Source organism: Haliotis rufescens, unplaced genomic scaffold, assembly GCF_023055435.1.
Source record: "Haliotis rufescens isolate VD_foot unplaced genomic scaffold, xgHalRufe1.0.p SCAF_3, whole genome shotgun sequence".
Lineage (NCBI taxonomy): Eukaryota > Metazoa > Mollusca > Gastropoda > Lepetellida > Haliotidae > Haliotis > Haliotis rufescens.
In genome coordinates this window covers 36399167-36422158 of record NW_025964001.1, presented here as the reverse complement: position 1 = coordinate 36422158, position 22992 = coordinate 36399167, and the positions used below count along the sequence as shown (strand labels likewise).

Below are 22992 nucleotides of genomic sequence, written 5' to 3'. Positions count from 1 at the left end.
CGAGCCCAGAAAGCTGGAAACTGGACTTTTTCAGTCAGTTAACCTCTTTGCCTCGATAAGATGCCACATCCCGATGGCATTTTAGTCTCATGCTGTCAACCACTGGTTCTCTTAGCCGAGATTATTTATAAGGTGTCATAATACCACAGCAATAGCCCTACACTTACTCTACGGTTTCAGGGCCGACATCACATCTCTTCAGAGCCCCCCGGTAGTTGCCGACCGATGGGAGCTGCCCCACAGCTGTCTCAAGCTGGGACAGGTGCTGGGGAGTGGGGCATTTGGCCTGGTGCTGGAGGGCAAAGTAACCTACGCTATGCTGCAACACCGAGGGGCACAGATACCTCGGACGGAGGGTCGGGATAAGATGCATGCTACGGTGGCTGTCAAGATGTTACAAGGTTGGGTAGTGATAAGATTCTGTCAAGTTTTGCATAACACGAGTCTGTATCATTATATTTTGATCGCTGGCGTGGAGGATGCGTGTTGGGATTGCGTTAGCACAACATACCAAAATGAGTTCGAACCCCATCGTTGGGACACGGACGTACATATATACGTCTTTGGTTGGGAGAATTTGTGAAACGCATTCTTAGTGTAGTCAACTGTTATATGTTTGCAAAACTGCTCTGCGCAGTCTGAAATCTGAAACATTAATTGTGTAGCGAATGCCCAATAGATGTGTATAATTCTGTGAACGTTTATCACAATACAGTGACCATGCACTCCTGGGTTCATTGGAACGGTGAAGATCCAGGGTAGAATATAAGTCTTCAGCAACCCATGCTTGCTGTAAAAGGCGACTATGCTTGTCGAGGCGACTAAATGGATCGAGTGGTCAGGCTCGCTGACTTGGTTGATGTATGTCATCGATCCCAATTGCGTGGATCGGTGCTCATGATATCAATCACTGGATTATCTGGTCCAGACTCGATTATTTACACAGACCGCCGTCATATAGCTGGAATATTGCTGCGGCGTCTTTAAACAACAAAGAATCATTGGCAGCGCGCGCGCGCGCGCGCTTTTATCTGAAGGAACAACTTTGGGTCCTCTTCAGATCTATTCTTTGACTGAATAGTGCAATTCACGTGTAGAGTTTCGTTCCTTAGTCATGCTTGGTCGTGGGTTCGATTAAAATTCGCTCCAATTATGACTCTTGTTTTGTAAACAGCATTCAATGAGGATTTCTCCAAAGGGGTACGTCTGTGACCTTCGTCACTTGGGACTTTCTTCTGATATATTGATCCCAATTCAATCTCACACGTGAAGGACAATAGAGTCATAGCTTGAATAAGTGATGTATTACTTGAAATCAAGAAATGTGATAAATAAACCGCCGGACAATATTAAGTATACAACCATGTTTAATGGTTGCAAAAAATGAGAAAAAAAGGTTATTCGATGGTGGTGTATGTGATACGGGTATCATAACTGTGTGGTAGGCCGAAGCGATTATGATAATTTTTGGATAATGTTTGTAATGTTTTGATCGCATCCAATTTTCAAGTGTATGCTTCGTCTGACCGGATGCGTAATATATACAATGCGATTCCCATTGTTCTGTACAAGATTCTGTTGTTGATTCAACGATGACAGCCAACGTGCGAGTTTGTTTTTAACTGTTTGTCATATCCCTTCTTGGCAAAATGCTGAAGTGTCATTTTGTGTTTCTGTCAAAATAATTTTCTGTCATCAGGAGGTGGATAATGAGAGTAATGCAGTTTTAACATTGTTAGTTTTCGACCCGTTACGGACCAATCCCGTAGAACGTAAATTACTACAAGATACATCTCCATGTATTCAATTGAAAGTACTCCGTGTCCATGATCCGTTAAATCGGTAATGTGTTAATATACATGGTTTGTTTTTAAAAAGCAGTGCTGTTCAGTGGTTTTACTGTATTACATCGCATTGGTGAATCAGTCCCTCCATTGTCGTCTGCCTCTCTACTGTGTTTGTGTCTGACTTCAGAGGGCGTGGACGGCCGTTACTACCGCGACTTCATCAAGGAAATTAACCTGATGAAGAGGATCGGCTACCACACCAACGTCGTCAGCATGCTTGGCTGCTGCACTCTCCGTCAGCCCATCTGTCTCGTGGTGGAGCATATGGCGAATGGCGACCTCCTTCACTACCTGAAGAAGATCCGATACAGTCTTCGCGTGGTACGATTTTTTGTTTTGTTGTTTAACGCTACACTCCAGCTATATGATGACGGCCTGTACATAATCAAGTCTGGACCAGACAACCCAGTGATTGATATTGTGAGAAACAATCCACCCGGCGGGGTACGATGACACGCAATCAACCAAGTCACAGAGCCTGACCACCCGATCCATTTGGTCGCCTCATACGCCGACATAAGTTGCTTGGACCTATATTCTTACCAGGAATTCCCACGGGTGCGTGGTAGGATGTTCGACAAGCTTTTCATCCCCCCTTGACGGGATTCCGGGGCAGAATGCCTCATAGTACTGCATGCTTGCTGAATAAGAGCCGACTTAATGGGCGCAAACTGGAAGCTGATTCTGTGCCCTCGTACGCCGACGGTGTGGATGGATGCTCATGATATCAACCACTGGTCTTTCTGACCCAGACTGTCCTGTCATAGCTTGCATACGACGTAAACAACATAGGCTCACACCCTCGTCGTCGGACATATTCCTTTCTTCTATGACCACTTTGTGTCATTTTTTATTTAAGGACTTTGGTGTCATTTATATAATTATAACTAAAAGTACTTCTCTATTATTATCAAACATAGCTGACTAACGGGTGGTTAGTTTGTTGCGTCCTTATTTAGTGCTTTATAGTACATTTTCTGCATTGTGATATCATATGTATGTAGGGTATTGGTTAGGCATTTGGAAACCATGGAATTATCTTCTCTGTCTGAAAGTGTTGACACGTTGGCTACTGAAGTTAGAGTGGAGAAATATTGACATGTAGATGAATACACAAACACATTGTCGTTCCAAACCTTTAATTTCAGTCTTCTGTTGAATCCGTCTGAAAGACACATGGTGCCATCCATATTCTTTGCCATTGGGAAACCATTTAAGAAATGATATCAAAGGGACACAACTCTGGAGAGCATATATGGCCATGTGGCGGTGATTTTACAGCCGCGTTTTTTCACAAATCGTAATGTTCCACTGTTTTGAAAATTGTTGTGTTGGTAACAACAGATTTTTGTTATATGAAAAGTCATGAATGTAAAAAAATGTGTCTATTTGTATTCAGCAGGAGGATGAGACCGGCCACTATGAGAATCGAGAAGTGGAACATATCACCCCACTGGACCTGCTTTCATTCGCCAGACAGATTGCACGAGGAATGGTGGGTAGATAGAATGTAATTAAAAAAAATAGTTCTTTGGGGGTTTATTCAGTTAAACCAAGTACAGCAATGGAGATCAATATGGTTCAGTTGTACCATATAGAGATTTGAACTTGTTCCTTAACAGTTATCAGAATTGCTAGGGCTACCTGGTAATGACTCAAGCTCCATTACAGGGCATGCCACCTTTGTTACCCTCCTAATATAGAGCTCAAGGATTGAGATGTCACTGTGGGGAGCTTCATCACCACGAATAGTCCTCCTTTTGAAAGACAGGAGCGTCTTGTACTTGGTTGTCTTTGTCTAATGTAGACACAGTTTGTGGTTCCTCATATCCTGTTACTCATCGTGGACCAGTGGTTAGTGTGTTTGCTTGTCAGACAATAGACCAGGGTTTGATTCTTGCATGAGTGCAGAGTGTCATATCACAGGTGTCTGAAAATAATCAAGTACTGTCCACACAAACCAGTGATTGATATTATGAACAACATCCTGTGTCACCTTGGTAATATGACATCCTACCAAGTCACCAAGCCTGACCACCGAACTCCATTTTAGTCACCTCTTACTTAAAAGCACAGGTTACATGGGGTAGCCTAGTGGTTAAAGTGTTTGCTCATCACATCGAAATCCCGGGATTGATTCCCAACATGGGTCCATTGTGTGAAGCCCATTTCTAGTGTCCCCAACCATGATATTGCTGGAATATTGTTGCGTAAAACTATACTCACTCACTCACTCACTCACTCACTCAGGGTGAGGCTCTGTTACATGAAATAGTTTACTCTTTTGTTCTATAGCTTGATATCTCAACATTAATTACTTGTAAAAACTAAAAAATATCTTTTTAAATCATTAATACTGTTTTTCATTTTTCATATAAAGATTTTCATTCCACATTTTACAAGTTCTTATATCCAACAATTGCATGTTGACATGAATCGACATGACGACTAGTCTGCTAGTAATCCTAGACTAGTGAACATTTGCACGGAATGGTACTTTTCTCCGAGTAGTGCATCTACTATAACATCAATTGTGGGCTAGAAACATGAAACTCATGGCGTTTACTTGGACTGGGACAAGTCCACATTTAATACCAGGGTTCCCAACCTCATACTACCCGACCCTACCTGGGTACCTGCTGTAGGCCTAATCTAAGGAGTTGGGTTCAAGATTGGGATCTGTTTTACTGGAGCCTTGGCAAAAACTGTTTACATACGCTCATAAAAGGATCTGATCATGCGTCATGTTAATGTCATTAAACAATATATTACCTAACTAACAATGGATCCGGGGATTCCTGTGGGTACCTTTGTCCTACTCAAGACCCACCCAACTAGAGTACCCAGTTACCCGTCCCAGGCCTTGTGTCTACTATGTTTGAGTGAGTGAGTGAGTATGGTTTTACGCCGCTTTTAGCAATATTCCAGCAATATCACGGCGGGGGACACCAGAAATAGGCTTCACACATTGTACCCATGTTGGGAATCAAACCCGGGTCTTCGGCGTGACGAGCGAATGCTTTAACCACTAGGCTACTCGACCGCCCCCACAATGTTTAACGATACAACAATAAGATACTTTTCTTTTTATCTTTTAGGAGTTCTTGTCGGGTAAATCATTTGTTCACCGAGACCTGGCTGCACGGAACATATTAGTTGATGACAACAAGGTGTTGAAGATTGGAGACTTCGGCCTAACGCGCTTCATCTACGATGACAAAATCTACGTCAACCGTCATGGAGGGAAACTCCCGGTCAAGTGGATGTCTGTGGAGGCCATCTTTGATCTGACCTTCTCAACAGCCAGTGATGTGTAGGTATATGTAGAAGTACTATTTTGCAACTCTGACAAATTTATTCAACTGCCTGTAGTAAGAACAGAGCCATGATCAGGATCCATGCTCACACTATTGACCACTAGTTTGCCTGGTCCATCTTGATTACTGTTCAGTGAGTGAGTGAGTTGGGTTTTCCAGTTATATCACGGCGTGTCAGCTTAATGTGGGAGGAAAGCCCCAAGTGATGCAGGTCTCATATGTTTACCACTTCGGATAAACCCACGAGCACGGGTATGGTGCTGACAAACCTAGAAACATAATCGGGGCGAACCGGGATTCGAACCCACAATCATAGGTTTCTGGTGTGTCCAAGGGACGCAACTCTGCACAGCAAATTGTGGCGCCTTAGACAACTTAGACACCCATGCCCGCCGATTACTGTTCAGACTGCCATGGCATAACTTTATTTAAAAATTGACTTAAAAATTGTTTCATTTATGGAGGTATGACTGTAAAAAGTGGTGTGCAAACTGTGTAAAATCTGCTTAGCTACAATAATAACTTCTCAGACTGCATATTGAATGATCAACACACAAATATCTATAGTTAACATTGTGAAACCAGTGACATTGTTCAGTGCAATAATACCATCCAAACCTACCTATTCTAGCCTCAGCCCTTCAGGAAACAGTAGTTTGTATATAGTGGGCTAGCCTTTTATTTTTTGGTTTTGGAAACATAAATGCAAATATCATTGCTTGGTAGCCAATCAAATGCTGCGGAATCACTTACAATTCATTTATTGCATATATAACCATTCACTCAATTACTTAGTTTATTAGTATATATTCATTCCAGAAATTTCAAAATTTATTTCAGTTACAAATGACTGCCATCATATAGCTGGACTATTGTGAGTGTGGGGTTAATCAACAAAGAAACTAACAAAGTTTTTGTCCAGTATACATGCTTGTTTGTTGGCACTAGATGTTTGGGCTTCCAACTCACAGTTGGCACTACTGATGGAGGAATTATTTCCACCTCTTTTTAAATGTTCGCCCTTTAAAGGGGGACAATGTGCCTATGTCTGGGCTAAGTGGATGCATTGTACTGAGTGATACGGATGCAACGGAGACAGTGTCTCTGCATCATTAGGGTAATCATTAACCTAGATTGATCTACATCCTAGAATTTGAGTTTAAAGAAAAAATGGGTTTTAACTAACTTAAACAAAATTTGCTTTGTCTGGCAAGTTGATTGGGCCATGTCTGCCTTTGGCACCTGAAGCAAGAGATTTAATGTTTATGTTTATTGTTATTTTATCATGACTATAATGTGTTAATTAAGGTCGAAGCGTAATAAGAAGAAACAGTTTGTTGTCATATCTATCTATCTTACTATGTTTTAAATGATGATTGTGACAAGGAATTATTTTGTTAAAAACTACCCTCTTCCTTTTTCTAACAACTCCCCTGATGCTGTAGTACTTTCATTGACATTAGACAGACAGACAGACAGACAGACATGTTTATTCAGTAAAAGGCCAATGGCCCAAAATACAGACATGTGAGCATGACATTTACAGGGCACAGAATTTATCATTAATTATTTTGTGAGCATAATATAAGAATTTACAAACTAGAAATAATGTTTGCTCATTATAATTACTAAGAATATTTATTACATGAGAATTACTGTAATGAGTAGGCATAGGAAGATTAACAAGGTATTTTTGTCTTAGGGCAGAATATAAATAACAATTAAAGAGTACATGGAATTCATCCTCAATGACATTAACTCCCTTACTACTACAATAGTTACAGAATCTGAGTGAACGGTCTGTTTTACTATATCTGCCAGTTTCTAAAGCTATTTTAAAATTTGAACATCTGAATTTAGTAAAAACAATTCTTAAATGGGTAGGGAGTGGACATGACAAGTACCTTTCAACATTTAACATGGATTTAAAATGCTTATAAAGATCACATTTTGGAGAAGAGCACTCCAGAATTACTCTAAATTATCTTTGAGCCTTTGCTTAAAATGGAGAATAAAAGCTTTAGAGTCATTGACATTAACAGTATAAAGAGGAGAAAACTCCTGAGACACAACTAGGAGATATATAGCAGATGTTTTGTTTGTAAAAAACAATTCAGAGATATATTGTAAAATGTTTTGTTTGTAAAACACAATAAGGAAATACATAGCAAGATGTTTTGTTTGGAAACACCATTAGAAGATATATAGCAGGTGTTTTGTTTGGAAAACCATTAGGAGATATATAGCAGGTGTTTTGTTTGGAAACACAATTAGGAAATATATAGCAGGTGTTTTGTTTGGAAACACAATTAGGAGATATATAGCAAGATGTTTTGTTTGGAAACACCATTAGGAGATATATAGCAGGTGTTTTGTTTGGAAACACCATTAGGAGATATATAGAAAGGTGTTTTGTTTGGAAACACCATTAGGAGATATATAGCAAGATGTTTTGTTTGGAAACACAATTAGGAGATTTATAGCAGATGTTTTGTTTGGAAACACAATTAGGAGATTTATAGCAGGTGTTTTGTTTGGAAACACAATTAGGAGATTTATAGCAGATGTTTTGTTTGGATAGGGTAGTTGAGTGTTTAGAACCCATAGCATAAGCTGAAAATTTCAAATTCTCTGTAAAAGGTGACAATTTGAAGGTAACATGTTATGTATCAGCAAGTATGGACATAATCTGTGAAAACTGGTGCCACTTTCTGACATGCATTTGCATAAAATTAGTGAAAGAATATCAATTCTTGATAAATATCCAGTGCTCGAGTACCTGTATAGTGTGGGAAGTCCAGAAAATACTATAAATCATGAAATGAATATGAAAAATGGCCCGCTTTAAAAAAATGAAGCATTTTTATCTGGACATCTCGAGTTTATTGTCATGTTAGGTTCACTGCATATTGGCGGAAATAATGACACATAACAAAACTCACACTAAACACTGTGATTAACACTAAATGTTCTTTGTAAAATGTGGTACGTTTGTTGACATTAGTTGATCAAGCAGTAGGTACAGTCACCAACATGCATGATGGCGTCCTTGTTCTTGGTAACCCTGTAACATAATCTTATGAAAATCTGTACAGTCTTCATCGGTGACCCATTTGAATAAGCATTATTTGAAATTTCACTCTTTTGATGGTAGGTTTGTTGACCTAAGTTGATCAAGCAGTTATGACAGTCACCAACATGCATGATGGCGTCCTTGTTCTTGGTAACCCTGTAAAATGATCTTATGAAAATCTGTACAATCTTCATCGGTGACACATTTGAATAAGCATTATTTGAAATTTCACTCTTTTGATGGTAGGTTTGTTGCCCTAAGTTGATCAAGCAGTTATGACAGTCACCAACATGCATGATGGCGTCCTTGTTCTTGGTAACCCTGTAAAATGATCTCATGAAAATCTTTTCAATCTTCATCGGTGACCCATTTGAATAAGCATTATTTGAAATTTCACTTTTGTGATGTAATGGTTGATCACATGTAAAGCAATTGAAGGTTGTGAGGATAGCAAATGATACTACTAATATTCAAACTACTTTCACCGCATTATAGGGGTCCGGAAAATTTAATATCCTAATCGGACATTTGCATTTAGGCCACGCCCCCTTCAAATAGCGTATTTTGGTACGACTTTTCACACACATTACAAGTTGTTACGTAGAGTGTTCCCTCGTAATTGAGCACTTTGGTTATAGCGCGGTAAAGCATAGCTCCCAAAATTTACTAACATTTAGGCCCATTATATCATGTAATTCTATGGAATATCCGTTTTTATAGTTCAAGGGCAAGGCTACACACATTCATTTTCTGACACTATTTAGGCCAGGGAACGACACTTGCATTAAATAAGTGACACATAATTTACGAGTTACGGTATTACCTGATTTAAGATTTAAGCGAACTACAATTTTCAATCAGTTTGTATAATGTTTCTTTGTCTGCGTGGAAACATATAGTCAACTGGACTGAAAGCAAATGTCTAAACGAAGATTAAGAAAAAACAATTTCATGAGGCAGGTTGAAGTCGTGCATAGTTCAGCATAAATGACAAGAGCTGCCCTTCAAACTGATAGTTGATTTTGGACAGCTCCTCTGCATAACATGAAACTTTTGAATGATTTAAGACACAACATATTATGCATGACAGTTGTGTGCTTGGGTGTCTCGCTTTCTGATGTATTCAGATATGTTGATTTTGAGACATCTTGCCGTACTCTGGGTTCTTTTTTAACAAACATGATTTGAGAATAGAACACCCCTCATGATTTAACTGCCCTCTTAGGCTTTTTAGTTCAAATAGTATTCAATATTTTAAAATGATATTGACACTGATAAAAAATTGTTGCAATTTACTATCATAATTAAGTAGACAAAAATATGAACAATAAATAGAATGTATATACTACTAAATTTACTATCATGCTTGAATAGGCAAAACATAAACAATAAATAGAATGTTTAGACTACTAAATTTACTATCATGCTTGAATAGACAAAATATAAACAATAAATAGAATATATAGACTACTAAATTTACTATCATGCTTGAATAGGCAAAACATAAACAATAAATAGAATGTTTAGATTACTAACTTTACTATCATGCTTGAGTAGACAAAATATAAACAATAAATAGAATATAGAGACTACTAAATTTACTATCATGCTTGAATAGGCAAAATAGAAACAATAAATAGAATGTATAGACTACTAACTTTACTATCATGCTTGAGTAGACAAAACATAAACAATAAATAGAATGTATAGACTACTTAATTTACTACCGGGGTATCATCTTTTTCAGCCTAATATATATGATTTGAAATTTTATATCATATATAAGTAGACAAAAATATTAAACAGCAAAAATGTTATATATACTACTCAAAAGAAGTTAAAGAACACTTGATTATTTAATATGACTATCGTTAATCTCTAATGGCCATTCCAGATGAACTATAGTCATATGACAAAACTCAGTTGTTCTTATACTTCTTTTGAGTAGAATATATTTTATCATATAAAGATTTCAGTTTCCATGTCATTGTAAGCAGGCTATTTTGAAGTCCTATAAAGTTTCTACAATGATTAACTCAGTCCATACAATACATACTTTAAGAATATGAAAATAGAAAATCCATAAATTCCTTACATAGAATCAATGTATTGTTTTTTTTACATTATCTAGGTTTGATCTTCAGAAAAACAGACCTTGTTTAAATCCACGTCAAAGATAACCTTCTCTCTACGTGGTTGTCTCCCTTCCTCCACATGCCCTCAGATCTTATCCTCCAAAGCAATGTGGCTCTACTAAATTGTTCTCCCCCCCATCATCTTATCTTAGAGAATTCAGTCAGACATGAATTTCATTAACCTGGATATAAATGCAGACTATTTTGCAGCCAACATTTATTTTCGCATGGCATGACATTCCTAAACAATTTACAATGTAGCATGGTGCGGTAATCAATGTGAATGGGCATCTCGTTTGTTGAAGAGGGACTTGGAAGCCGTTATATGCTCCATGATGTCTAGGACGGAGACAGACCTCTCATCCATGGTAGCCACAATGTCTGAGCTAGCTAGCCAGGCCTTCATTACTCTGCCCCAACCCTCTCTCCCACTTTATACATTTACTATACCTTAGGAGATAGTACATGTCTTTCTCAGCTTGGACTACTCGGGATACCAGATCATGGTATGGTAGATTTTCTCATTGTGCTGTGTCCGATTTGTACTTACTATTGTGAAATTAGTAGTGTTTGTTTGCTGGTATTTTTCTCCTTAAACATTTGTTATTTCCCTTCTCCTCAAATGCCAGTTTTCTCCTCTCCTGACCTGGCTGTCTAGAGTTGCTCTCACAGAGAATGCACCAGTTTGCCATCCTGCTGGATCACCATGTTTCATGCTGTGAACAGAAACTGTGGCATGGATTCTTAAAATCAAAGAAATAGAACTTAGTTCAAAATGCGTTTTTGAAACAAACAACAAATACAGTTTACTAAATCTTCTTAAACTAGAAAATTCTAAGTCCTTTTGGGGGAATTTTGTCTTCTGTATTTGTTTTAGGTTTAAGTATTAATGAGGTGATATATTTATTTTCTGATGATCATAAATGTTCCACTCGCTTAACTGTTCTGAGAACAGTTTGTGAAACTAAAGATGTTGATGGGGCAGAAGCATCCTTATAAATGAGCTTCATCTAAAAATATTCAATTAGCAATGTTATCTAATGAGAGATCATATAAAGTGTAGTATGATATACAAGACATGGCTGACACGCTTTCCAATCTAATATCCCAAGGATAAATAGGAAGTTGGTGATTATCTTAATTATTTTCTATTTTGATTTTTCATTTGAATTTTTTTCGCTGCTAGATACCTTGATCTTTGGACTGTAGACTCTTATGCTAACAAGTTATTTCCTTGTTAAAAAATGCTATATAAGTAGAACTGTCTTTCCATGCTAGCTAATCTCGATGTGTCGCATCCAACGTTCATTATGCATTTTTAATTCTAACATTTAATTGAGTCGTACTGATTATATCATTATGTTATTTAGCAAAATATTCTGTTGAAAAATTGTAGTAATGTTTCTCTATGTTAAATATTCATTTATTCAAGTATTTACCATTGCAAGACCTTACAGAGTAAATGTCATTAACATGTTCTTCATATATTATGTTCATGTATTTTCTGCTTATTATTGCTTTATAATCAAAAGAACATAAACCACTTTGTCCAGCACTGAATGAAATGGATAATTTGTGTCAAGGAAATCCAATTTTAGAATTTGGACATCTCTAAAGAATTTAAATATTGATAAGAGCGTTGTGTTAGCATGTTTAGTCAGCTATTTCATTCAAAATATGTTTGTGAAAGGGGTAAACAGAGTTATGGTAGATATATATTGCAAAATAGCTTCGTTCGTTCACTTGCCTGTTTTGAGTGAAAAACAACTGGTTGTAATTTATTTGAAAACTTTCTAAAGATTCTTTATGAAATAGCTTCACCTCAATGGCCTCATACTACATTGTGATTGCCTCTCTATGTTGGTTGGATGGTTGACTGGTCTTAACAGCATATGAAATATCTTCATATTTTGTTCCATTTTTTATTTCCAATGACAGCTTTTTATGGACAATTTATCATTTTCTGAATGACTTTGACATTTGCTTTTCTACATTTTACTATGCATGCACTTTGTCATTACTCTCACGTAAGTGTATGGGTGTCTAGTTGACATGCTTATGTCTGTAAGAACACCTGGTGTCGGCACTGATATTCACTAGTCCATTTATGTAATTTTCACCATGATTTTGCCTTTTTTGCCCTTTGGAATATGTTTGGGTTGATGGCCGAGACTAGTTGTTCTCTGTCGTTGACTTTCTATATTCATATCTCTTTAGCTCTCCCATTTTGCAGCACCAGGTGTCGTTCACAACTATCATATTGATTCATGTGTATGAACTTAATGTGTCTTTGCGTGTTGACCTTATATTGAATTGGACTGAGGTACAATTCTTGATATATTGCATTGGTATTTTAATAACTTCATCTCATTTAGTTGTAATTTATTGATAAAACTATATTTTATGATTTTGTTGACTACAATAATACCGCACAGCCTTGGTACTTTGTTGACTCCAGTTTGTGAGAGCGCTCATACATTTTCATGTGTCAGATATACGAGTGTGAAGACCGCTAAGGCATTTACGTTAAGATATATAATCACAACACGTTTCGCATTGGTTGTGCTGGTAAGGTTGTCGGTTTTAAATGGGTGAAAGGTTTTCTTAGCCATTGACTACTATTTTCGATAATGATGTTAAAAAAGTTAAAAGGGAACAATGTTATACAAACCTATTTTTGATGAGTGCTCCTAACATTTGAAATAAAACAAAGTAGTTTGAAACAGAATAATCATTTTAAAAGTAGAGAATATATCTTAATTGATCATTACACCAGCCGAGTTTTGTGGAAGAGCCAAATGCCCTCATTATGCACACTCAACAACCGCTCACCGGACTCAGTGATGTAATGCACAAATATGGTAGTTACAAAACTACACTAAAATCGAACATTTTCACCAAAAAAATCACAGGATGTAAATATTGACTGAACATTTAAATGTTGGACAAGAGTTTGTGTTTGTTACATGATTAAAAAAGTGACTGTTAGAATTTTTTAACAAGAATGATTTAAGTTGCAAGCTTAGTGCTTCGACCTGGGACAACATCAATGAAAGCATTACTAAATTGCAGTAATTGCTTCAAAAGTAGAAAATTAATATAATGGATTATTTCAAACTGAATAACCTCTTTAAAATTTGCTTTCATTACATACCAAAGCAGTATATTGCTGTCTGATATTAAGGAAAGTGCACATTTAGGGTCCATGTTTTAATTAATGATGAATTCATTTTTGTCTCTCATGCCTCACGTTATCTTGAAATCATTTTGTTTCTATATTGCTTTATCGTTATTGACTGCAGTTTATCAATAACGACTACTCAGCTCTCTCCTCAAAAGAGTCATCCACTGATTTTAACAATTTTTCAGTTTAATTCATCATATCTGTCTTTGAAATGTATCACTTTGAAAACTATCTCTGGCACTTACGTGCCATGTTGGAAGCAGATAGGGACAAACCGCTATCGGATGCGACTCTCCAGCCTCCGTTTTTCAGTCCATTACAATTAGATGAAATTGCTTCCTGTTTAGTCACATGACAAGCAAACGTGACAGAGGCAGATTGGAAAACTGATAGGATGCAATTTAAATCTTAAAAAATCCTTTATTGATTTCTTTTTGATATATCTTTGTAATTTCCATAACAATGGCAGACCCCTTATCAGGCCTGACTGGCATTTCAAAGAAAATTTATATAATTATCTCAATAATGTTATATTTATATGCTTATCTTTGAAAATGATTTTCTATCATATTGTCTAGTTATCTCTCCCGATTTCCGGTCTAATAAAAAAATGATAGACATATTCTTGGAATATCTCTCAATGTATTTTCTTGAATTGATATGAGAATGCTCTTTGGAAGGACTAAGTATTAATTTCTTTTCGCATGCAGTGAAGTTTAATACATATTCCGATAAAATTCATTCCTTTGTCTGAATAAGTAAATCGTGAAATAGAAATATTAATTTGTGGTTAATTTTACAGTGAGTCATGATTAAGATTATTTGGTGCAGTAGAGGCATTGTTTAAAACAGAAATGGCCAGGTTGTCTATGACTGTTTACAAGATTCAGAATGGTTGTTTCATCTTGCTGACACGTTACATCTTCTTTGGTCAGTGATATAAACATTGCACATCTTGTTACGGTACCAGCTACATTTGCAGACATAGTAGTGCTTATTATCGTGTTCTGTTCCAGGGGTACACGTTATCAATATGTTTCGAAAATGTTACCTCGATGTTGTCTGTATTTTACAAATTTTGCACATTAAATGAATGTATGATTTCATGATGTTTAACTACTTCTAACAAGATTTGGTAAATTTAATCTTAATAATTATATGACTATCACTAACATGTATATATATTCATGCTGAAATATATGGAAGGATGACCTAACCTTTTGCGAAGACCTGGTGTCATCACTGATTTTAAGTGATAATCGTCATCACTATTTTGCCTTTTATACCCTATGGAGTCTTTTTTGGGTAGAAAAATGAGACTGATTCTTCACTGTTGTTGAGTTTAATAACAATTACATTGTTTTTGTCCCGAAGATAACAAATAATATAAGATTATAAATTGGCATCATTTAATAATTTGTTTATTTAGAAGTTGGTGCTATTGAATATGGAAGCATGTGTCTGAATATTTACATACAGATATCCTAGCGGTTTTCTTTCAGGTCATTATTATTTTAGATTTACACTTCAGCAAATATAGTTAGGTTAGTTCTCTGTATGCAGCTTTCTCCTCTGATGCATTATTCTTTGTTACCATATTACTAACTGTAAATTCATCAGGTTCTGTATGTCCCATTTGAGTGAGTGAGTGAGTGAGTGAGTGATTATGGTTTTATGTCGCTTTTAGCAATATTCCAGCAATATCACAGCAGGGGGAACCACAAATGGGCTTCACACATTGTAACCATGTGTGAATCGAACCCGGGTCTTCGGCGTGACGAGCGATTGCTTTAACCTCTAGACTAGCCCACGTCCCATGTCCCATTTGAATAAAAGCAATATAATACTTTTTATCATTCGAAGAAATATCTGCTAAAAGCTCAGTCCTTTGTATGATTCTGATTATGTCATGAGTTTATGAAATTATACCAGCATCTCAAATCTAAATACAGGTCTACCGACACATTTAATTACATAGACCATAGACCGATAACTTTATGAAAATGTAATTGGTCAACTGGTGACACTTACATATTGATGTTTATCATTGATATGTTCTAACAGAAAAACGAATTTGAAGAAATTCTTAAGAAAATGAATGAGATCTTGATAAATATGTGTTAATTGAACATAAATAAAAGTGACATATCTGTATATTTCGTAATTGTAAAAGGATGAAATATATATATTGTTAATAGTTTGGTACTGCTACTACTAGTATCAACAATCAAGAAAATTAAAATTACATGTTCTACTTTTATGATATTATTAATGCTGATGATTCAGATTTCACATGGAGTGATACTTCTCTTATTTTAAGTTTCTGGAATTGTGTTTCTAAACGTTTTGCAAATATAACTGATTGATATGCAGTTACCTCCGAGAACTGTGTGGATTGTCTCCTTCAGTGTGTGCCACTAAAGACTAGGCTGATGTATCTGCAAAATGTCATTTCTTCAGTAGACGCTACAATTAATGTCCCTTGTGACAGTCCCAAAATGAAACTTAAAATAAGTACTACTAATAATACTAATACAGAGCTACAGATAAGCAGCGTATTTGCGTAAAATACCCCCCACCCCCCAAAAAAATATTCAAAACCCAATTTCTTTCAATTAACATGCGTACAGAAACGCATGCATTAAATGAAAAACTCAAATATATAAAATAAGCATGCAAAGCATGCGTAAATACCCAATGAAGCTTTTTCAGCATGCGTACAAAGGAGCTAATTTCCGAAACACAATTATGAGCTAATTTACTTTCCGAGTAAACCTACATTTTTAGAAAAGTTATATACATCTAAAACATTATTTCATTTTTTTAAATCTTAAAATGTTCACTAATTTTGGGAAAAACCCAATAGAGTGATGAATAGATGAGTGAAAAAATACCGGTTATCCAATGAAAAATGGTAATAACCCGATTAAAAAAGAAACCCTTGACTAAAAACTCAATTGCTCAAAAAGTTATCTGGAGCTCTGCTAATTATACTAATAATACTAATAATACTAATAATTATACCAATAATACTTATTCCTGTAACTGGAAAGCATCACAGTGGAAAAATGTATACTATATTAATTTATATTTTCATTGTAGTAAACAATATATATTTGAATTTGTAACGGAATTATGTTTTGTCTCCGCAAAATAAGTAATTATAATGATTAATGGAAATATGTACAAACACCTCTATTATGTTATAAAGGTCCTCTATTATGTTATACAGGTAATTATCCTCTTCTGTTATAAACATATCTATCTTCTATTAAGTTACATACATATTTATTCTTTAATAAGTTCTACACATATTTATCCTCCATTATGTTATAAACACCTCTATTACATATACTTGGACAACTTATAATTGACCTGAAATTATGTAATGCTGTCTCTCTGTGTCCAATCACAGCTAGTTATGTATGTTCATCAGACAGCTAAATAGAACCAAACAGTATTTTACCCCCAGAAAAAATTGAAGATTAATTTTAACAAGTAATGCACTGTATTAAATAAATAAGTATTAAATAGTTTCATACAAAACAGAATAAACCTAAATTTGTGAGTGTACCATTTCAAAACTCCAGTTAGATCAACCTGTTATTTCTGTGTCAAGGGCTTTTATATCAAGACCATGTTGTTTGGAAATACTAATCTGCAAGATGAAATTAATATTAAAATTATTGAATCTGTAGATAAATATATTACCCCCACAAAAAGATTTTACTTGGCTAACGTCAAAGTATAATGTATTCTGTTACACATTTCTGTTACATGTAAATGACCTTATTTTCTGGATTGTTGTGCTGTTTTTATTTATTGTTGTTATTTTGTTCAGAGAGATATTTGTATAGGCTTCTACTCGTGTAAGGCTGTTGACCAGTCCCATTTCCTTTTTAAATAAATATTGTTTTGACCAAAACTCCAGTTTTAGAAAAATACCCACTCCAACCAGTGGTGGCATATGTTTTGTGACTAACTGTATTTATCATTCATTTATTAAATGAGAAATGTTAGTTAAATTAATGATTACTGACTCTGATGCTGAAAGCGATATTTAAATAATGACGGTAATCATCATTCTTCATGTTGGAAACACATGATATCAGGCAATTAATTTCACTAAAACTAGGACATTCATGTTCAAGCCGTGCACGCATCAGATTCAGCCATTTTGAAATCTGATTAGACCTAGTGATATGTAGCCCTTTTCAACAATTATTAAAATTGAGATGAAACAATTTAAAATATAATGTGAAATTGATCAACTATGCATATCTGTTTGTACAATTTATTTAATTTTGCACATATTGAATTATATTTTAAGTTGTGTGTTACCAAAAATGTTAAAAACCAATTAATATTTTCAACTTATATATATCTACATTGGCTCACGATGACGTAGCCTTTATCTTGTCTCTGTTTAAACTATTTGCTCAGCTGATTAGGCATGTCCACAGCATGGGTAGGCATATTCTCCTCGAGGTTTCGAGCATTTATTTACCTGATCACGTTAAAGAGGATGTTTACTTAATCGCATAGATTGGTCATGTGATGAAGCCTGTTGACGCGGTACAAACAGAGAGTCTTTGGTTTCAGCTGTAATAACTTGTGGAATTCTGAACTAACATTGCTACTTTGTGTTTTGTGTGAGGAATACCTAATGAAGTCATTCAAAGACAACAGTTTGTTAAACTTTCAAGATTACACGGAGAAAGCCTTTCTGTGATTTTCAGTGTATAGATAATAAATTGATTATTATTAACACATGTTTAACCCATGTTGTCCGTTGGGCATTTTGTCAACAGGCCAATTTGTTTACTAACATAATTCATTTTTTAGAAGTGGAAAAAATATTTTGCAGACATAATTCATTCGGACAACGGATGGTAAAGGAAGTAATTGTTGAACAAATATTGTTTTTCTGCAATATTTCGTGTCAAGTTAGTAGCTGGCATGTTTACTGATTCTCTGGTGTATTTCTCTTCATCCTCCAAATGCAGCATCCCACATGCACTAGTGATCTGAATCAGGATCTTGACCAGGATATATGCTGCGTAGTACATGATGCATATTCTGATTAGAACAGGAATCTCTTCTGGTAATATTATTGTAAATAATATTCTGGTTCATAATACTGTACAACCTAACATACACTATATACACGAGGGCAGCCAATACGTAGACTTATTGTAAGGATATATATTTGTGTTGAAAACAAGGTTTTATGAATGAAAAAACCCCAGATTGGTCAAAAGGCATAATGTTTGGTTTAAAACCTCTCTAGTACACGTACCATTGATACAATTTTCAGAACAACACACTATCGACAATTCTACAGTATACATCTGTTAAATAGTAATGTTTAGCTCAGCCTAGGTCGTAAAACATAATGTTTACACAATGTGATCATTTTTGTAAAAATATGTTACAGTTATAAATAACTAAAGCATTTTGTTTGGGTAAAATAATCATGGACAGATTCAAATATATTTAAATTGAATGCATCTGTCAAGTGTATATTCCTGTGTATCATGTAACAAAATGAAAGTATGTTTTTAATGTCACTTTTTGAAAACATTTGTACTGAAGAGGTGAAGATATTGTAAATAAGGCAACAAAATTCTTTATCTAATCATAAGAAATCAATGCTAAAAGCAGAGTAAGGGCTTAACTTTGACTATATATCTTATTAAGGTCTGAGCACAAGTATGCAGAAAATATAGATATCCACTATATCATAAGCTTGTGCACAAATGTGCAAAATTCATAGATAGTGGGTATGATAAGCTTGTGCACTAGTGTTCAGAAAATATAGTTTAATATAAGAAATGTTCATATTATTGTATTCATATTTTATGTTTAGAATGATTAATCTAATTGTCACAAAAGTCTGTGAATTTTCTTCAAGACGTAGATTTGACTCAAAGTTCTAATTCAATTTGTTTTATCCTAGTCTGTTACTTGATTACAAAATGATCCTAATATGTGATTTTTGTACTTCTTTAAGCAAAATAAAGTGATTATTTCATTTTGTTCGTAAACATGTATTTCATGATAATAATTTAATCAATTATATGAAAGGTATTATTCAGCTACACTTTTTCTGAGGACTTACAGATGTAGACCAGACTTGAGCTTTAGGATATTGTTTCTAAACATTTTGTACAACTGTTTCTGAGAAATAATAGTTTTCATCGTTCTAGATGCACTGATTGACCTGGTAAATGAACACAATTTCAACAGATGGGAAAAGCTATTTTCAGACTTTATCCAAGATTATTTCCTCTGTTTGGCGCAGTAGCTTTCCGTGGCTTTAATGCTTCGTCTGTAATAGATTTTGGTCATGTTTATTTAAGCCCAGTTGCCATAATTCAATAAACATATCTAAAGTAAACAACCCGTCAGGAACAAGGATTGATCACCTGAAATCATCCTTGTTTAGATTTTTACAGAAAAATCCAAATAGCTAACTCTATAACCAATGCTGATTCCGATTTGTGTGTGTTTGTAAGTCCTGTTATCCTATCATGATGAGCAATGAAATTAACCTTCCCTTGGACAGATATTTATCACCTTATGTAAACATGTCTCTACGAAAAACATTTGAGATAAACTCCTCTTCAGCCCCACTTCGGTATGCATAGAGGCCTGAGATTTTGACATCTCTAATATAAAGTATAAATGATCCTTTCACTGATGTTTGTTTATTCTAAGAAATCGTATTATTACTTTGCTTAAAAGAAATATTCTAGATAAGGTCCTGTCCATTGACATAATGGTTGTAAACTGAAACTTATTTGTATTACTTATTTGTATGAGTTTGGCCAGGATATAATTCAAGTGGCTTACTCATTTTGACTGAAGCAGTATTATAAATTTGGCTCTGATACTGTAGATTAGTCAAAGAAATTTCAAAGTATATTTATGATTATTACAAAGAGTTTGTAGAGGTGCTTGATTTTGTTTAAGGAATATTTAGCTTTTTGTGTGTTCTGGAAGAAATGATTATTGTTGAAAAGATGCAGAAATACTTACTTAATTTTTTACACTATCCATCCACATATATAAGAAACGTACAACTTAATGGATAACAAGTTCTGTTTTATTACATAAGCAACATTTCGATGTAGATTCGTCTTCTGTTCTGAATTGACACATGTATGTGAATGAATTATTACTAAGCTAATAGTTTCGCAGTGTAAGTCGTTTTGTTGTATTTTGGGTTCCATATTCAATTTTCTCTTCTTTAATTTGTCTTTTGGCAACTCTTGCCTTTCTGTTTCAAAAATCTTCATAACTTTTTGCACACACATCATGTGCAGAAGTTGTGCCTTTTGGTATTTAGATTGTTTCCCAATTCTTTACTTTTGCTATGGAAACAAGATCAAATAAACTGATATTCAAGATTGACTTCCTTTACTGAGAGGACTCTGGACTCTTTGATATATCTACATGAACTTTATACATAACCATGTGCTAAAGTGATGTCTTCTGCTGTTTTAGAAATTCAAGGTCACGTGTTCAAAAACACTCCTACTGATAGTATTTTTCAAATGCTTGTAAATAATAGAAATTTGTAGTGCCCGATCATATCAAGAAGTGATTTTTCTTTTGTCTTTGATGTTTGAATATATGTTTGATGTCTGAAAAAAAAATCAAAGTAATGATGTAAGAGCAAAATAAATTCTTTTCTTAGAAATTTGAAAAAAACCCCAACAGTTTAGTTGTCTTTGCTGGAAAGTTCTGGCTAACTATTTCGAAAATTGTTTTTGTTCTATGTTATTATCCAAATATGTTCAAAGTGTTGAACTTTGCCATTGGCACGGCAGTGCTTGTTTGTAATTCATTCTTGAAGAAAGATGTCTCCTTACAATTTCTGTGTAATTTGCTTATCACATTAACAAGAGTCAGAGCAATTTGGAGAATATTTAAAAGATTGAATAAAAATATTTTAACAAGTCCGCCTTATCCCTGAGCTACTAACCAAAGAGGACTGGCATTTTTTTATTGTTTATTGTTTGCTTTGTTTTTCCTGCCAATTAAAGCTAATATTGTAAAGAATTCATAAAGACGCCTAGGTTCATTCATCAGCGTGTTTGAACAAATCTATTCAACAGAGTGAGGCGCCTACAGAGATGCTATGCATTTCTGAACAAAGCTCTAAATGCATTCATTCATATCTCTTAAGAAATTATGTTTGTGAAGTGTTAAAAGGGACATGTTTCTCTTTCAACAAGTCAAGGAAAGCGTGCTGTCAAGTGATCTCCTTTTGTAATATTTGCAGTTTGTATTTTACAAGTTGTCCCTTGTTCGTCTCCTGTCTATGGGATGGAGATTTAGCGTCTACAACTTGCATACGAGCAATTCCTGCCATTAAGCCATCAGTGGCTTTAACTTAACACTTTATCTTTGAATGAAGGACATTCTCTGTTAATCTCAAGAAAAAGCTTTCATCTTTTAAGTTGATTTGGACATTAAGTTTTTTTTATTATTAAGAATTAGAGGCTGAAGGGGATTGTTCAGACAATTGATAAAAGGAGCACAGACAGACTCATCATTTATCTAAGTTAAAGAATCTATTGAAAAACAATTTCTTTTAAAACATGTTTGAAAGGTTTGTAGTTGTTCCCAAGGACAAGGCCTCAAATAACATAACCATTATATATAATCATCACTACATTAATTGTTTGATCAAAGAACTTGGTACAAGTGACATGACATTGCGACTGATTTACTACAACTGTTGTCTGAATGAACATTTAATTCCAAACTATAATTCCCCAGGAGCCATGACATCTATATGCCTTGAAACACTTAATTGCCCTTATTTATAAGATGCTAATCCTAATTATAAATTCCCATTGTATATGTACATCGATTGTCTACCATCCTGATCGAGATGTGCAAGTATGTCACTGATGAATTGCTGTTGTTTATATTTAATTACTAAATGTCAGGTGACCTATATAAGCCTTGGTCAAGAGAAACCGTGTGCGAAATACGCATCAGTCAGAAAGCGCACGTTAAATCTCCAAAGTAAGTAAGTAAGTATATAAGTGAGAGAGGGAGAAAGAGAGAGAGAGAGAAAAGTCTTACCCTTAGCCTAGCTAGGGTTAGGCTGGGTGCTCCAGGGCACCTAGACAACAACCACTACCACTATGTACAGACCTGGCACATACTGTGTTTTGTATGTATATATCTACCTGTGTAAAGTAAAACTGTATATACCGCAAGCCATCGTCTCTAAGTTGTCACTTCCTACTGAGAACCATACGTCGGCCCCTTGCATATACGAGTATGCAAATTATTCAACAGCAACGTCACGTGTGTCTGCAACACACATGCACCAGCGCGTTGTAAGACATATCAAATAATGTCACATTAAGACAGTATGTTAACTGAGGAAGAAATCCGCCCAAACCATGCATCA

The 22992-nt window shown here is 35.2% G+C and overlaps 1 protein-coding gene across 1 annotated transcript in view; it reads left to right on the top strand.

Moving 5' to 3' along the window:
- Positions 1-22992, top strand: part of LOC124119095 — a 113338-nt gene that overhangs the window by 30153 nt on the left and 60193 nt on the right. The window contains exons 19-22 of the mRNA XM_046481504.2: positions 181-401; positions 1975-2168; positions 3247-3342; positions 4946-5160. Coding sequence (XP_046337460.2) covers positions 181-401; positions 1975-2168; positions 3247-3342; positions 4946-5160 — 726 coding nt within the window. The remainder of the gene's footprint in view (positions 1-180; positions 402-1974; positions 2169-3246; positions 3343-4945; positions 5161-22992) is intronic.